The sequence below is a fragment of the Salarias fasciatus genome, chromosome 19, assembly GCF_902148845.1.
Source record: "Salarias fasciatus chromosome 19, fSalaFa1.1, whole genome shotgun sequence".
NCBI classification, from domain to species: Eukaryota; Metazoa; Chordata; class Actinopteri; order Blenniiformes; family Blenniidae; genus Salarias; species Salarias fasciatus.
In genome coordinates this window covers 3,920,915-3,937,104 of record NC_043763.1, presented here as the reverse complement: position 1 = coordinate 3,937,104, position 16,190 = coordinate 3,920,915, and the positions used below count along the sequence as shown (strand labels likewise).

The window sequence follows — 16,190 nt, the reverse complement described above, 5'->3', positions numbered from 1 at the left end:
ACACACCCATCATGCATCAGGAGGAGTGAAGGTGAGGACAGACAGGGGGCAGCAGAAGGACCCAGACCCAGGGCCCACCGACCCCAGGCCCACCGGGGCCACCCCCCACAGGACACCGCACTCTCTCATACATAGCTCCAGTCGCCCACACATATACACACACGTACAGACATACATACATACTTACAGATACACACCCTCACACACATACATACCCCGCTCACAGATACATACCCACACACACATACATACATAGTCATACACAAACATATCCAGATACACACCCACACACTCACATACACCTACATAAATACCCACACATACAAAAACATATATACATACTCACACATACACACCCACACACATATACACATACACGTACACGCACCTTCCCCAACCCCCTAACCCCCACAGCCCACCACCCCCCTATCTACACCCCCATCCACCCCACCCTGTCCCCCACCACCCACCCACCTCCCCCGCCACCCCCCACCCATCCACCCCACCCCCGTGTCCCCCACCACCACAACCACCCACCCCGATGCCCTGGATTCCGGGGCAGCAACCAGACACCAGGGCGTGCAGCGACCCAGGCCACGGCAGCACGCCCGAGCCGACCGGCCCCCCCAGCCAGGTCGACCCCCCCACCCTCACGGAAGGAGAGAGCCCCCAGGCACCAGGGCCCAGGGCCCCCAGCCACACCCGCCCCAGGACACCCCGGCCGCCCGGACATGAACCGGCACCCGCCGACCCCGGCCCCCCGGGGCCCCCGCCCCACCGCCGCCAGACAGCCCCAACAACCGGCGGCCCCCCCACCCCCAATCCAAACCAAACACGAAGACAGCCCCCAGCGAAGCTGCCCAGATCCCGACCCCAAGACAGTGCCAACCACCTGCAGCCATCAGGCCCCCCCACCAAAACTTGAAATGTCCAAATACTAGAATGTTCCTTAAGCCTAGCACTAACTCAACATTAGATAAAATAAAAACAAGAAGACGAAGATGAATGGCAGAAAAACAATCAAAAAGGTTCCCTCTATTGCAGTAGATGGCTGATGATAACGTCCATAACACCTTAAACTACACTGTCTGCCAACACCCTGGATGTTCGTAATGAATGTGTAAAGGAGGAGGAATCTAAGCCATCCTGAAGAAAAAAGCTCCTGCCAGTAAAGACCAGTAGATTGAAAACTTGACTTTTAATTCAGACAAAATATAAAGGCAGCTGTTTTCATACAGTAGATTATTGGTTATTAATCCCCGGTTTGATTCCAAGCTGTAACATGTGGCGTCTGCATGATCTCCCTGAGCAAGCGTGAGCTTCCTCAAGGTTCTCCAGTTAATTTTACACACAACAAATACATATGGAAAAGGTTATGGGTGTCAGAAAAAAACAACAACCCTGTAAACATATTCCACTGTGCTTTTAAATGTGGGAGAATTTCATGTCTTTCTTGAGCACACGTCGCTCAGACGTGTTTTCAGATGAAATGTGTTTCAGTATCATCTCTCCTTTAACTCCCTTCCCCCTGCATGATTTTGTTCTTCTCAGGCATGTTGGTATTTTTTGGAAACATTTAAATCTGGAGGAAGGAGAGTGTCATTCTGCTGGGAACAGAGTCGGCATGTGGTTCAATAAATGCAGTTTACTGTCACTTCTGAACTTTTAGAGGATCATCAAGGGAATTTCAGGTTCTCTGGAGGCCGGATGTGGCCTGCAGGTGTGTATCAGGTGAAAATGTTCCTCTGTGAATGAGTGCGTCCAGACTGTGCTCCACCTTCCACCCATCGTAATCACTGATCAGCTCCAGTCAGCACAGAAGACAGATGCTTGCATCACTTCATGTTTTCATTTATTCTTCATCTTCGTTACACCATCATCTGTCCAGACGACACCGGAGCAGAGCCTGTTGAGTTCCATATGAAGTAGTCGTTGGACTGGAGTTCTCGGGCTGAGGGAGGACAGAGAGAGACGGAGAACTTTAAGTTTTAGATACACTGCTCACCTTCTGATAGGAAACCTCGTGTGACCTTACATGTGACAATTCGAGGCTTGGCTGAGGAGTAAACCTGCACTGAATGCTGGTCCACACTGCATCCAGACAGCGTCGTGTCAGGCACTTTGAAGTACATCTGCGCACAAAGAATGACGATCAGACTGAGCGCAAATATAGCAAAGAAACACAATTCTCGTCCTGCCTGAGACAGTGTGTATTGTGCCTGTTTATCAGTGAACTTACTTTAATGTAAGCGGTGAGTTCTGTACAGAGGGGGTCCGCAGGTCCTGCTGCAGGTCCAGAAAAGCTGATTTTACCTTCCAGGGTGACTTCACGGGATTTGGGAAACTTTTGTCCTTCATGTTAGAGAAGATCAAAGTTTATTTTTACAGATATGCAGCTGCAATAAAAGTATTTTAACCATATTGCCAAGGAGTTCAGTTCTCACCCAGAGCCCAGACGAGCAGGTTCTTTTCCTTTGAGACGTCCAGCTGTCCAGAGCTCACCTTCACCTCCACGACACCCATCTGATCCCTGCAGAAGACACGCACACACACAGGAGGGCTGTTATCAAGCAACATAAACACTGCAACACTTCCCATTTGCAACTGGAAAACATTTTATTAGTCCATCTGAATGTGTGTAAATTTGTTCTGTTTTGACATTTTCACATCTTTCACTGTATTTAATTTAAATTCAATAAAGCTCTGCAGTTCTTACTGTGTTTCTTTGTACTTATTGCTACCAAACAAAATCAACTTTATTTTAATTTTTTTCACCATTAAAATAGATATATATCCTTTCTGCTAACGCCACAAAGTAAATCTGGACACTAACATTGATCTCACAAATTTTACATACTTTTGGGAATATTTTTCTGCCTGCCAAAACACCAAGCAAATGGTAAAAACTTCAAAGAAAACAGAGCAGAGGAATAAAGCTTCACATCCGTATATTGATAAATAGAAAAGGGTCAGAATTAGAACTTGTACATTTCTCAGTTTACAGCCACAAACTCATGAATACTCAGGACAAAAGAGGGATGAACTGCCTTTACATGAGAGGAAGCAGAGAACTGGATAGTCAAAGCTGAAGCACGTCATCCTCTCACTGTTTACCTGTTGAAAAACGGCAGGTGTGCTTCACAATACTCAAAGTTGTTCTTCACACTCTCATGAAGTTTGAGGTTTGCTGTCACGCGCAGCTGGTTCTCCTCCTCCTTCAGCTGGTAGGAACCGAGGATGGGGGGAACCGGGACCTGAGGGAGATTGGGACGTTTGGGGTGAACCCGCTGGAAAAACAAGCTCCTTCGACATCTGTTAAGATTTATACCTGAGAAGTATAGCTGCATAGTCTGAAAGGTTCCAGAGGCGGGGAGAAGGGGAACTTGTACGGCCCGGAGAAAGCGGAGCTGTCACAGTTATCGACACTGCTGGCAGTCAGGATGCTGGAGTCCAGTGAGCTGACGCATGGATGGATGAGCAGGTCCTGCAGCGGAGAACCGTTTGGCGGCAGTGAGAGCGTCACGGTCACATTTGGAAGCACCCCTTCCACTTCACACTGTTGGCACAAGGACAAAAAAGTAAAGACAAAAGAAGCAACATTCCAGAAATCTGTTCTGACATGAAAAAGTATCTTTCGCCCGTACCTTGCACGTCACAGTGCCATAGACATCCCACAGGTCCTGTCTGCTCCGGTTCCCATACTGCATGGAGCGCACCGTTTCTAGCAGTGCTACGTTCACCACCGGTCGGCCGCGGTGAACGCCCGTCTTCCAGGCTGGCTGCTTCTGGGTCCCACCCGGAGCGGGCCCCGCGGGTGTGGCCGGAGGGCCCAGTGGGGGCACATCGAGGGGTGTGCCGAGTGGACAGATCTGCAGGAGGACAGAGGGCAACATTGCCAGTCGAGAGGCCAGCCCCTCGCCGTCAGGCTTGCTCCCTGAGCCGAGGAGAAACGTCTGCAGGCCTGCCAGCAGCGTGAGCCCCTGGGAGACCGACAGCAGGCTGACCAGAGGTGGGCGCGGCTCAGGAGGGGCATCCGCTAAAGGCAGGCAGGCCAGAACGAGCGGGCCGTGCAAAATAGCCAACACTGGCCAAAGTGCTCCTTTTTCAGGGCCGTCCACATGCAGCTCCATGGCCGGCGCCCCAGGACGATACAGGCAGTCGTCTCTGAGAGCTACATAAGGCTTGTCTGAATCCGCAAGGCCCAGCTCAGTGAGGAGGTGCTGCAGGATAACATTGTCCTCTGGGACTGCAAGGTAGCAGGGACCTGCAAGCCTTTTCGCACGGTGCTCCACGGTAGAAAACCTTCTGCAGGGGAAACACAAAACAGAAGAAAAGCAAAAGAAAGACTGTAAGATATCTTTCTGCTTAACAGGAGATAATGTGAAACTGCAGGAGGATCTCAAAAGGACATATATTCAAATCAAACACTCATACATCTAGCACTATATTGACTACGGTATATTGACGTTCCTTGATATCTTAGAAATAAATGACCAAGCAGTTGCATTCTCAACTTGTTTTAGTTGCATCTAAATATGTAACAAACTGATTTTACAGAAAACATTGACAGCGTGGCCTCATTTGAATGCTTACAATTTGACTGGATTTCTATGGGAGGTGCATTAGTGGATCATTTGAATAATATTCATTGATACATGTGCAGATGACGCACAGATCAGTGACAGTGAGTGACCACAGCCCCTCATTCTGACTGCATGTCAGTCAACACATCAAGGCAGAAATCTGGGCGAAATTAGGAACTCAGAGCTGAAATTTAACAACCATACTGACACAGATTCAGCTGAATATCAAACATTCAGGCCTCTGAGTCCTGAAAAGCAGCTTTTACTTAGTACACTCCTCTCCCGTGGTTGTGGGTATTTATTTTAACTCGACGAGTCTTTTAAACCCGTATAACTTAAGTGTGTTTGAGATATAAAGCCATTAAAATGACTGAGAAAAGAGCTTTTCTAAAATGTATGTGAACAAATACGAGTAAACCACAAACCTTGAGAACCGTACAGCCGCATTTTCTCCCTTTTCGTGAGAAATAATCCACAAAGCACGCAGGGTCATATCTCGAGCTTCGAGAAAATCCTTATTAGTGAGACATAATAGGACCTTGAACTATAAAATCTCCATCTTCAGTTGTTAAATCCAGACACCCCGCTCTGTCTCTCTCTCACTTCCTGTTTCTGTCTCACGTGACAACCAGCTGACTGTTGCGCACGCGCAGTGAGCGCCAGCCGTCCCCACCCGTCTCTCCCATACCGGAAGCTGGACTACCGAGCAGCTAGCTGTCAACAAAGGGCAAAGAAAAAAAAACGGCACCAAATCCCAGACATCCATGTAGAGGTCCGCTGCCTCCGGGCTCCTTCTCCTGAAGTTTATCCGCTGCGCCGCCGGCTGAAGGCGGAACATGGCGACGACGGCTCAGCTGTTCGAGGTAAAAACACAGCATCATGCTATCGGAGGAGCTAAGTGGCTAACCATCATTATCTTAACGGTTCTGAGATTGTTCATCCTCACATGAAGGATTAACGTAAACAGCTGGGAACGGATACTCTAAAGAATATTGGTAATTTGCACGACTTTCCCTTTTGGAGGAAACCGCAGCGCTGTTGAGTGTTCTGCGGTGGAATCAGTGTGCATGGATTTACAGAGATACTCCTGACTGTGTTTTTATGTTCCGGGAGGTTATCATTTCACTCGGGTTTTGTCTTTCCCTTCAGGAGCCCTTTGATGCAGATGAGTACATCGAGAGGCTGGCGTGGAGGACTCCTGGAGGAGGCTCTAAAGGAGGAGCTGAGGCGTTTGACCCCAAAAGGTAGTGCAGCTGCACCACACACCCCCAGAGTGAGAGGGACTGGACGTCCATCACTGCTTCACTTCGATTTCTCGCTCAGTGGTGACAGACCAGTCGTCAGACGTTTGCAGGTCTGATTCCCACAGTGAATCCACTGTCACCTCTGTGGGTCCCAAGATCCTTGACCCCCACCAGCTGGCCAGAGCATCGTAATGTCCACAATGTGAAATAAGGAATAAAATCTGACTGGTGACTCAGTTTTATCTGAGCAACCACAGCAGCACACCCTGTGTTTACCCTTTGGTGATATTATTATCAGAAGCTCATGACTGCTTTTATTGTTGTTCAAACCATACAGCATGATCTAGTTCCCAGATTTTGTTGTGTAGCAATAAAATAAATGAAGGTAGAACATGACAAAATACACTAAGCTAAAGTATAAAAGGAATACTATTATAACAGGGTAGAAAAAACTAATATTTGCAGGATTACGTGCTGGTCAGTCGAACAATATAAGTACAGCAGCAGCCACATGGTTAAAGTCAGAAAGGGCATTTTAAAGTCAGACATGTTGTTAAGGTGTAGCGCTCAGTGTTGGAGAGTGGGGCAGTTTAGCAGTCTGTCTTTATCCGGGTAGAAGCTGTTTCCTGGTCTGGATGCAGCACAGCCTTGTCCCGGAGGGCAGGTCCATGGTGGGTGGGGTCACATAGGATGCAGGTGGCTCTATCCCTGCATCTGGTGGTGGAGACGTCACATGATGTAACCTTCTTCTGATGAACTTTACTGCTTTGTGTGCGCATTTTGGTCGTGAAGTAATTCAACATCTCACGGTGGTATTTCTGCCCAGAATGAATATTTCAGTATATTCAGGCTGTCTTTAAAGTTAAATAAATGCTATAAACCAGTCATACATGTCGAATAAGAAAGAAATGTAGATTATTTTTCTCACGATGACATCTGCTGAAGAGTCATGTGTTCATTCAAGCTTTCCAAACCAACCATTCATCTACGGCAGGAAGCCGAAGTACCCAGAGGAAACCAAGGCACAGTTAGAGAACATGGAAACTACTGAAATATAAATAACATTATACATTTTTCATATATATTTCAATATATTTCTTTCCAAAAGTCAATTTAGTTTTTCCAAAGAACCACGTGCCGCCCTTCGCTTACTAAGCTCCTTTTCTCTATTTCCTTCACGCTCATTTGGACTTTGTGACGGGTCGCAGAAAATTGAGAAATAAATTTGTTTAAGAATCCTTTGCATGTTTTCCCGCGTCCTGTTTGTTGTGATGTTTACACTCTGGGACAGGGTTGCATCTCGTAAGCAAAAGTGCCACAGCAGTTTAACGATACCGTAGATCCGTCCCGCCTTATCTGCTTCCGCCACAAACTGTTGCCGCCACCTCCTCGGAAGCTTTCAGCGAGGAGTCGGAGACAACATATCTGTGGAGGGCCACCATACTGTGAGTCACCAGCCAGGGAATGAGTGTCTGTTGGGAAGGGATGGGAGATGTCTTTAAGCTGTAGCCACTGCTGAGGGAATTAGTCAGGAGATTATACACTCATCGTTTTGGGATGTTTCCTGCTCTGTGAAATGTGGTGCTGACTTAGAACATTTGCTCTGCAGTCCTGATGGCACTTAAAATGCAGCTGACGAAGCTGCTAGTTTTCAGAGCTTCTTAAGTCTGGGGACCCAGGAATTAAGCATCTGGCACTATTCTGTGACTATTAACTGTAACTGCGAGGTTAGTGGGACACATTTAGCCTTGTGGTACCCAATTACTCCTGAAATTAAACACTTTCTGCGTGTGTCGCCTGTTGTTTGGAGCTGCTTTGGTACATAACTTCGTTCCTCTGCGTCAGGCTGCTGGAGGAGTTTGAGAACCACATTGAGGAGCTGAAGCAGCTGGACGAGAAGATCCAGCGGAAAGTGGAGAAGCTGGAGCATCAGTGTCACCGTGAGGCCAAGGAATTCGCCCACAAAGTGCAAGACCTGCAGAGGAGCAACCAGGTGTGCTGGACTGTAAAATGACCCCAGCAGCTGTGTCTATAAGTCCCAGCCTCACCATGTCGCCCTGTCTGTGTGTGAATACTTTGCATGGCGTCTGTTGCTGTTACTGTGTGAATGACAGTATGTGTTCAGAATGCTGAGGAGTTAAAGAAAGAATGCTCCATAAGTAAAATCCATGGTTTTGTTTTGAACCCAGGTGGCCTTTCAGCATTTCCAGGAGCTCGATGAGCACATTAGCTACGTGGCCACCAAGGTTTGTCACCTCGGCGACCAGCTGGAGGGGGTGAACACGCCTCGCCAGAGGGCCGTGGAAGCGCAGCGCCTCATGACCTACTTCAACGAATTCCTGGACGGAGACCTGCGCAGCGACGTGTTCAACAACCCCGACAAGGTGAACATGCTGCACGCCGTTCTCCCGCCTGTATGTGTGTGTCTCTGCCTGCGTGTGTGTGTGTGTGTCCATTGATGAGAGCCCCCACTGTGATACTGCTGGAGGTGAGAATGAACAGGATTATGAGGTAAACCATCCATATTAATTTGTCAAGTTTATCCCTTTAGTTGGATCCCTCGGCTAATTTGGATTAATAAACTGTCATTTGCTGTCTGACAATAGCGGGCTGATTGACTAGCACGGATGTCAACATGCTCATGTCAAACCTAATTGCATTTTCAGTAGGTTGTCTTGAAGTGAGAATTTGGTTGGTCCTCGGCTTTGTGTCGCATTACAGCAGGAAAGAGCTCGTGGCTAAGATGGCACGTGTTAGGCCAGCGCTAACATGCACAGGGAGATGAGATGCACGCTTCTGCTCAGTTCCTGTTGACACAAAGACCGCGCTGATCCCAGACAAGTGACCCCTGAAAGTTTGATGCTGCAGTTTAGTGGCGGCGGCAGGGAGATTGGGATGCTCGAGATTAATTCCTGCTGGTGGGAATATCATTAGTGGATGCAGAGGAGTGAGTCTGGGGGTCAATCCCACAGACGAAAGCCACAGATGGAGCTAGTTTTCCGGAAAGGCATGCAGAAATATCTGGTCAGATTCCTTTTCCTGAGCATACCTCCAGACGAGGGGGAAAGAGGAAAGCTGCGAGTGAATAGCTGGAGGGGGATGGCTTTGCTAATCCTTCTGAAAGGGAGGGCTGGGCCGCCAGCGTGGAGACAAGTGCTGCTAAACCCTGACTGCAGGGAGACGGCTACATTACTTACATGGGATTTAGCTAATCTTAGCTGGGGGACAGATACTTAGAAAACCTTCGCCGAGCAGAAAGGCTGGATCCTCCTCACGGGAGCAGAGTAATGATGTTAGCTGAGGCAGGCATCTGCGGGAACAGAGGAGTTGCGGACGGCGGGCCTTTCGTAGGTCTGGGGCTTTTTCAGCCAGTGTGTGTGTCATGGGGGGCGCGGGGGGCGGAGGGGTTCTCGACAGGGCCCCCTTTTTTAGACAGATATCCCCGGCCGGACAGATTATTGAAGGCGATTTAGGCTCCTGTGGGATTACAGCCCATTCAGAAAAGGCATGCCAATAAAGAGTTGGATGTGCTGCTAAGTCAGGACCGCCGCCGCTGCCGCCGATGCCCAGGTGAGCACAGCCCGTCTGTTATCAGCTCCCTGCTCAACACGGGAGGGAAGGGGGGGGATGGCTCTAAGATGATGATCCCCTCAGGTGGAGACGCCACCAGCGGCCTGCCCACTTTCTGCCCGGATGTCCAGCTCACACGCTCCTGTCGCGCTCTATCTGCCCCTCTTTGTACCTCAGCTGACACCCTGCTCTCCTTCACCCCCCCTGCCCTCCTCTCTCTCTGCCCCCTTCAGATTAAAGAGGCTGCTGATATCATTCAGAAGCTTCATCTCATTGCCCAAGAGCTGCCATTCGACAGGTGAGTCAGGCCTCCTGGAGGCAGCTTAAGACAAGAGCGCTGTCGAACAAGGGGGAGCTGCGGTATTATTAATGTTCCTCACAGTATCAAGCATTGCACTATTTTAAGTTGATGTAATTTTAAGAAAAAACAAATCACCCAATTCTAATTTTGATGTTTTGTTTTGTTTTCTCTCACAGATTTGCAGACGTGAAGGCAAAAATCGCAAGTAAGTCCATGACCGAAGAAAGTTTTGGTCTAAATTTTCTCTTCCTGACTTGAGGAAATGTTCATTACTGTTTTTTTGTTGTTATATTTTTGTTTAGGTAAATACCACGACCTGGAGAGACAGTTAATCCAGGAGTTCACGGCAGCTCAGCGCAGAGGAGAGATCGGGCGGATGCGGGAGGTTGCAGCGGTTCTTCTACATTTCAAGGTGATCCAGAAGAAAGAGCCCGAGTTTAAATAGTCCCAAAATATCAAGGTAATTCCAGGAGCAATAACGCCTAAATGTTAATCCTTGTTTGTTTCTGAAGGGCTACGCACACTGCGTGGACGTCTACATCAAGCAGTGTCAGGAAGTGAGTGTTTCCCTCGCCATCTATTGGATATATTCTTCTTCTCATCAATACAGAGAGATGCTGAGACTGAAGTTTTGTTTTCCTTGCCAGGGCGCCTACCTGAGGAACGATGTGTTCGAGGACACGGCCGTCCTCTGCCAGAGGGTCAACAAACAGGTGGGCGAGGTGTTCAGCAGTCCGGAGACGGTCATGGCCAAACTCATCCAGAACATCTTCGAGAACAAGCTGCAGGTCCGTCTGCTCCTCCTCTCCGTTCGGATCCTGTTCCTGCTGCCGTCTTTAACTCGACTTGTGCGCTTTCAGGCTCACGTTCGGGAAAAACTGGACGAGACGCGACACTCGGACGTGGAGCAGTACCTAAAGAACCTCTATGACCTTTACACCAGGTGACTCACTCGTGCGGCGTTGATCTCGTCGGCCTGCTGGACGAGCCGTGAAAAGTCTGAACGCGTCTCTTTCCCAGGACGACGGCGTTAGCCGCGAAGCTGACGGAGTTCAACCTGGGCTCGGACAAGCACACCTTCCTCTCCAAGCTGATCAAGAGCATCTTCTGTGCGTACTTGGAGAGCTACATCGACATGGAGCTGGAGTACCTCCGCAATCGAGGGGCCATGATCCTGCAGCGATACTACGTCTCCAAGAACCACCAGAAGCGGCCGATCGGCACCGGCAGGTCCGTCGCTTTAGCTCCTCTCCGCGCCCGATTCTTGACGAGCCGGAAGCCGACTGTGAGCGTCTTGTCCGTTCAGCATTCAGGAGCTGAAGGAGCGGATCAGGCTGCGCACCAACCTCCCTCTGGGCCCCATCATCGACACCCACGGGGAAACCTTCCTGTCCCCGGAGCTGGTGGTCAACCTGCTGCAGGAGACGCGCCACGCCTTCGAGAGGTGCCACAGGGTGAGCCCACCCCCGCCGCCAGCCCGAGCAGCGTTACCTTCAGAGCCGGAGAGCGTCACACGCTCCTCGTTTTGTGTCTTACAGCTTTCAGATCCTTCTGATCTGCCCAAAAACGCCTTCTCCATTTTCCTGCTGCTGGTGGACCATTTGTGTGTGGAACACATCGACTACGCCCTGGAGATCGGCCTCTCAGGTACTGAGCTCCCACTGAGCCCCGTAAAACCATAATGTGTGTTTTCACCGTGTGCTGATTCGTCCTACTGTTAAGAAACTAAATCCAGGAAATCGCGATGGGCAGAAAAGTGTTGTTTTACTGTTCCCATTAGTGGGAAATCGTCTCTGGAGTGATGCAGCTTAGAGAGAACGCCGCAGAACCAAACTACTCACCATCACCAGATTAGAAAAAAAAAAAAAATTGAACGCTTATTGAGAACTTCTTAAAAACACGCAGTAATAATTAAACACTGGTGAAATTGAGACGTTTGGTAGCAAGTGAACACTTGGTCTTCCGTAGCCATAAATTGTGATACGTTGATCATCTTAATGGGGAAAAAACAGGCGATTGTGGCGATCGCTGTTTTTTAAAATCTGTGGTTCTGTGTCGCGCAGCGAGGTTGGAACAGAAATTCTTCCAAGCACATGAGTTAGGATCAGGAAGCGGCCGACGACCAGGGATCAGATGAAGCCTGAATTGGATCGGGTGGTGCAGATACGAATAGCTGGATCTGTTAAACTCAGGTTTCTGCGGCACTGACTCACACCAGAGAACATCAGAGTGGAACTGCCCAGAAACTGTTCAGTTTTGCTCCTGGCAGCAGATTTTCACTTCAAACACTTCCCACATCTCCACATTAAAAAGGTTTTGTATTTCTGATAACCAGATGGTTTGACTCACTACACCACCTAGTGGTAATACGAGGTAGCGCGCTAACATTCACCGATTTCTGTTGATTGTATTTAAACCTAAAAGCAGCTTTAGTTACATGTTGTACCTCTCATTGTTAAATCAGTGTTTCTGAGCTGCTTCATGCTTCACATTGCGCAGAGTAGCAGGTCGGCATCTGTTAAATTCAGTCTGCTGGAGCCTTTACAAGGAGAAAACTATTTATTTGAATTTTTCCTCCTTCTCATGTGATGTTTTTACTAGAAACTTTCTGCTTGCTGAGTACTCTTGACCCGGGAAGATGCAAATCAGATTCAAAATGAAGTCTCGGGCACTTGAATGTACTTTGGTTTTGAAACATTCACACATGCCGCCCTGACAGTGGAGTTTCTTCACTTCAACACCTGCTGTAGCATCATTTTACTGCAGCCAGAGGACCAAATGGAGCTTGTTGCTATGGTTACACATCACACGCTTTAAGCTGCAGGTTTTATAGCCGCTATAACAACAACAACAACAAAAAACAGTGAAAGTGAAGCGTCCAAGTGTGTTTCTGGTGTTTCTTTGCATTGTTGGTGTGGCGCTGCACAATAAGGAGACAGCTTATCATTTTCAGGCAGCTCCGGTGGAACTAAACAAGCATTTAGTTTCTCCCGTGCTGAAGAAGTGGATCTCTGATGTCCGTGCGGCTTGATTACTTTCTCCCGCTTGATGCCGAAACAAAACCTCACTGCGAAGGAGAATTTCTGCCCGGCGCTTTGTTCTTGAGTGATGTTTGGTTTTTCTGCTGTCTGTGAGTCACGTCGGCTCATTCTCACGCCGATCCTCGCTCCTCTTCACTCCCTTCGACAGCAATCCCCTCATCCGACGCCAAGAATGCCAACCTGTACTTCCTGGATGTGGTTCAGCAAGCGAACTCCATCTTCCATCTGTTCGACAAGCAGTTCAACGACCAGCTCATGCCTTTGATAAGGTCAGCCAGGGGTTAAAGCGCCACAGATCTTCACCTGCTCCAAGTTTCTTAAAATCACAGGAAACCTGAATAAGAAGATAGCTGCTTTGTTTGTACGTGTCATGAAGTTTCCTGTCACGTTCGTCCCCAGCTCATCTCCAAAGTTAGCCGAGTGCCTGCACAAGAAGAAGGAGGTGATCGAGCAGATGGAAGTTAAACTGGACACGGGGATCGACAGGTCGGTGGTTTTACGGCAGGCGTCAGCCGCGCAGCACGAGGGCTGCCGGGAGCGTTCAGCGGCCAGCTGAAGGTCTTCGACGTGTCTCCACAGAACACTGAACTGCATGGTGGGTCAGATGAAGCACATCCTGGCGACGGAGCAGAGGAAGACGGACTTCAAGCCCGAGGATGAGAACAACGTCATGATCCAGTACACTGCGGTGAGACGCTGAGCCCTCATGAAAAAAAACACTGAGCTAACTCAGGCTGGTCAATCATTTACAGCTTCTTGTTCTCACATTAAACATTTACACCTTCTGTTGGAGCAGGGTTGTCAAACATAAGGCCTATAAAAAGCTCCAGTCCGTCTGCCAAAAACAAATTTGAAACAAATTTCTCACCATGACACTGCAGCCGGTATGGATTTAGTAAAGTAATACCGTCGCTGCACCGCTTGGCCTTCTCGCCCCTTTGTCAGCCTGTCGTCTTTGTCTCTCTGTGCGCGATCCCGTCTGGCAGGCCTGCTCCAAAGTGTGCGCCTACGTCAGTCGGCAGGTGGAGCACGTGCGGAAGTCCATGGACGGGAAGAACGTGGACACGGTGCTGACGGAGCTGGGAGTGCGTTTCCACCGGCTCATCCACGAGCACCTCCAGCAGTACAGCTACAGCTCCATGGGGGGCATGCTGGCCATCTGCGACGTGGCCGAATACCGACGATGCGCCAAGGACTTCAGGGTGAGCGAGGGGGGCGGGGCCAGAGCGCTCCGGTCACAGGGCAAGCGTGACTCTGCTGGCTGAGGCTGTGAGCGCTCACTGCCGGGCAGGTTAGCAGGAGTATCATTTTAGTTCAGGGGCCACAGACCCTGAAGTGAACTACATGGTGAAAAGGTGTCATAAGAACCTTAAAATTTAAACTTTTTATGTGATGGAAATATTGATATTTTCACAAAATCAAACATTTACTACAGAAAATCACTACAATCGCTTTTAATCAAACCTTCAGATGCAAAATACATTGAAATTTCCCCCCAAATTTTTCCTGTAGCTGGAGCGTTCTGCAGGTTTTTACAAACCCTGACAGCGCGGCTTTGAGGACAGTTTGAGAGCAAACGAGGTAGCTAGCTTTCTTGGCATATCTCAGCTCAGATCTTACCGTCTGCTACTTAAGAAATGTGTTGAAAAGATCAATATTTTCTTTATAATGTTATAAATTTGCTTGATGGTTTGTAGCTTTCGATTGGCGCCTGTTGTGGCCCACCAACTTTATGTTTCACATCACTTCTATAAATACTGATTTAGATGAATGTCTGAAATTCAAAATGTTTCTATTGACAGTGTAATCCAATTTCTTTATCTGTCAGAACAGCATCTAAAAAGCCGGAAAAGGTCTTTGTTTTATTTGTTTAATCAAAAGTAAAAGCACAAATGCTCCTCTTTATATTTTATTGGGTTGTTTTATGATTGATTTTTTTTTTTTAATTAGTCAAACTTGATATTCAGGCTTTATTTCTAAACTTATCTGAGCGTCATTTCCATTTACTTTCTTGTTTCTGTGAGAAATGTGCTTGAAATGTATTTAAATTGAACGTCTGACACTGACAATACAATTAAAAAGTAACTGATAGAGAGAAGTACCTTTAATCAACTTTATTATAAATGAGTAAAAATGAAGTATCATGACTATATTTGGACTTTAGTATCAGATTTATGTCGCCTTTCCTCCTCTGGTTATATCAGGAGCCGTCAGTTGTCGCCAGTTTTTCCTAAATTTTGATTTAAATGCATAAAGATTGAAGCCCCTGATGGACATGCGTGCTTGCCCTTGCTCTTGCCGAGCCTTTGCCGGTTGTTTTCAGCCTCCTTCTCCCTGCAGGTGCCTCTGGTGCTGCAGCTCTTCGACACCCTCCACGCGCTCTGCAACCTCCTGGTGGTGGCGCCCGACAACCTGAAGCAGGTGTGCTCGGGCGAGCAGCTCACCAACCTGGACCGGAACCTGCTGCACGGCTTCGTCCAGCTCAGGGTGGACTACCGCTCGGCCCGGCTGGGCAGACACTTCAGTTAATGACTGACCCCGCGGCCCCGCGCGCTCCGTCCACTAAATTATGCTCCGATGAGACGATGCACCTTTCAGATACGTTTCCACTTCAGAGAAGGCATCAGTCCGGCCGCGGCGAACTGACTCTACCACGGCGCTGCGCGCATCAAGGACACAACGGCTGCTGCTTCTCGAATTTGGGAAAATGTGCATTTTATCTTTTTTTTTTTTTTTTTTCCCATTGTTTATTCCTCCAAGCTGAAGAATCGTGTCTAATGACTTCGGATTTCATTTGTTTTTAAATATTAATCCATCCTAAATCTATGTGGCAAAGATATCTGACATATTAAAATGGAATGATCTACACTGATCTCTGCGCTCACGGACCTTTGATTGATTGTGCCAAATATTTAAAATGCACAGGAGTAGTTGATGAAGCCTGAGCCGGCAGCAGCTCTGCACGGAGCCCCGACAGAGGCGGCCCGGCCAAGCGTGAGATAGAGCTCCGTCTGGCTGAGAGACGGAGACACATGACCACCTCGGTGACCTTTAACCCTTGACCACAAAGCAGAGGTCAAGAAGCCATCGGTGAGAAGTGTGATCTGGAGTCTGAGCGGGTCTGAGAACCTCTCCGGAGGTCTGGGTGGTCCCTTCATGGCTCAGGTGATCCAGTGAATGTGTGTCACTGTAATTGCACAGATCAACACTTGCTCGTCCAGCGGCGCTCGCGGTCCAAAAGCCACGCTCGGTCTGATCTGCGGTCTTTTCTGGGTCAGGGGACAAAAGACGCGTTGACCTCGGATGATTAAGGGAACAAACTGGAGGGGACGTCTTCACACAGGGCTTATCGGAGGCTCGCGTCGACCGTCTCTCCCTCTGCTCCCTCTGTACTGCTGTTTACCTTCATCAGCCGCTCAATAAAAAGTTGCATTTTACAGCGGCCCTCTGT

At 48.6% G+C, this 16,190-nt stretch overlaps 2 protein-coding genes across 2 annotated transcripts; one reads left to right on the top strand and one right to left on the bottom strand.

The window, feature by feature from the left end:
* Window positions 1-1,202: 1,202 nt before the first annotated feature.
* ap5m1 (adaptor related protein complex 5 subunit mu 1) lies at window positions 1,203-5,192 on the bottom strand. Its single transcript, XM_030116752.1, has 8 exons — window positions 5,009-5,192; window positions 3,645-4,305; window positions 3,329-3,556; window positions 3,115-3,254; window positions 2,445-2,530; window positions 2,240-2,352; window positions 2,036-2,132; window positions 1,203-1,951 (listed from the first exon to the last, which is right to left on the bottom strand). Exons 1-8 carry the CDS (start codon window positions 5,074-5,076, stop codon window positions 1,869-1,871), a joined length of 1,476 nt encoding a protein of 491 aa, XP_029972612.1. The 5' UTR covers window positions 5,077-5,192; the 3' UTR covers window positions 1,203-1,868.
* A 59-nt stretch (window positions 5,193-5,251) lies between these two features.
* On the top strand, window positions 5,252-15,611 carry exoc5 (exocyst complex component 5). The gene is made up of 18 exons (XM_030117144.1): window positions 5,252-5,446; window positions 5,733-5,827; window positions 7,673-7,820; window positions 8,017-8,211; window positions 9,631-9,695; window positions 9,875-9,903; window positions 10,001-10,110; window positions 10,211-10,255; window positions 10,346-10,486; window positions 10,559-10,641; window positions 10,719-10,928; window positions 11,005-11,152; window positions 11,237-11,345; window positions 12,888-13,008; window positions 13,139-13,225; window positions 13,319-13,427; window positions 13,726-13,941; window positions 15,080-15,611. Exons 1-18 carry the CDS (start codon window positions 5,420-5,422, stop codon window positions 15,266-15,268), a joined length of 2,127 nt encoding a protein of 708 aa, XP_029973004.1. The 5' UTR covers window positions 5,252-5,419; the 3' UTR covers window positions 15,269-15,611.
* Window positions 15,612-16,190: the final 579 nt, after the last annotated feature.

What these genes read in the sequence shown, in the direction of transcription:
- exoc5 (XM_030117144.1), top strand. Translation starts at nt 5,420, where the DNA reads ATGGCGACGACGGCTCAGCTGTTCGAG. An exon ending in CAAGAGCTGCCATTCGACAG is followed by an intron (nt 9,696 to 9,874) that starts GTGAGTCAGGCC and finishes TTTCTCTCACAG; the next exon opens with ATTTGCAGACGTGAAGGCAA. An exon ending in TCATGATCCAGTACACTGCG is followed by an intron (nt 13,428 to 13,725) that starts GTGAGACGCTGA and finishes CCCGTCTGGCAG; the next exon opens with GCCTGCTCCAAAGTGTGCGC.
- ap5m1 (XM_030116752.1), bottom strand. Translation starts at nt 5,076, where the DNA reads ATGACCCTGCGTGCTTTGTGGATTATTTCTCACGAAAAGGGAGAAAAT. An exon ending in GCGGCTGTACGGTTCTCAAG is followed by an intron (nt 4,306 to 5,008) that starts GTTTGTGGTTTA and finishes TTTCCCCTGCAG; the next exon opens with AAGGTTTTCTACCGTGGAGC. An exon ending in CAAGCCTCGAATTGTCACAT is followed by an intron (nt 1,952 to 2,035) that starts GTAAGGTCACAC and finishes GTCCTCCCTCAG; the next exon opens with CCCGAGAACTCCAGTCCAAC.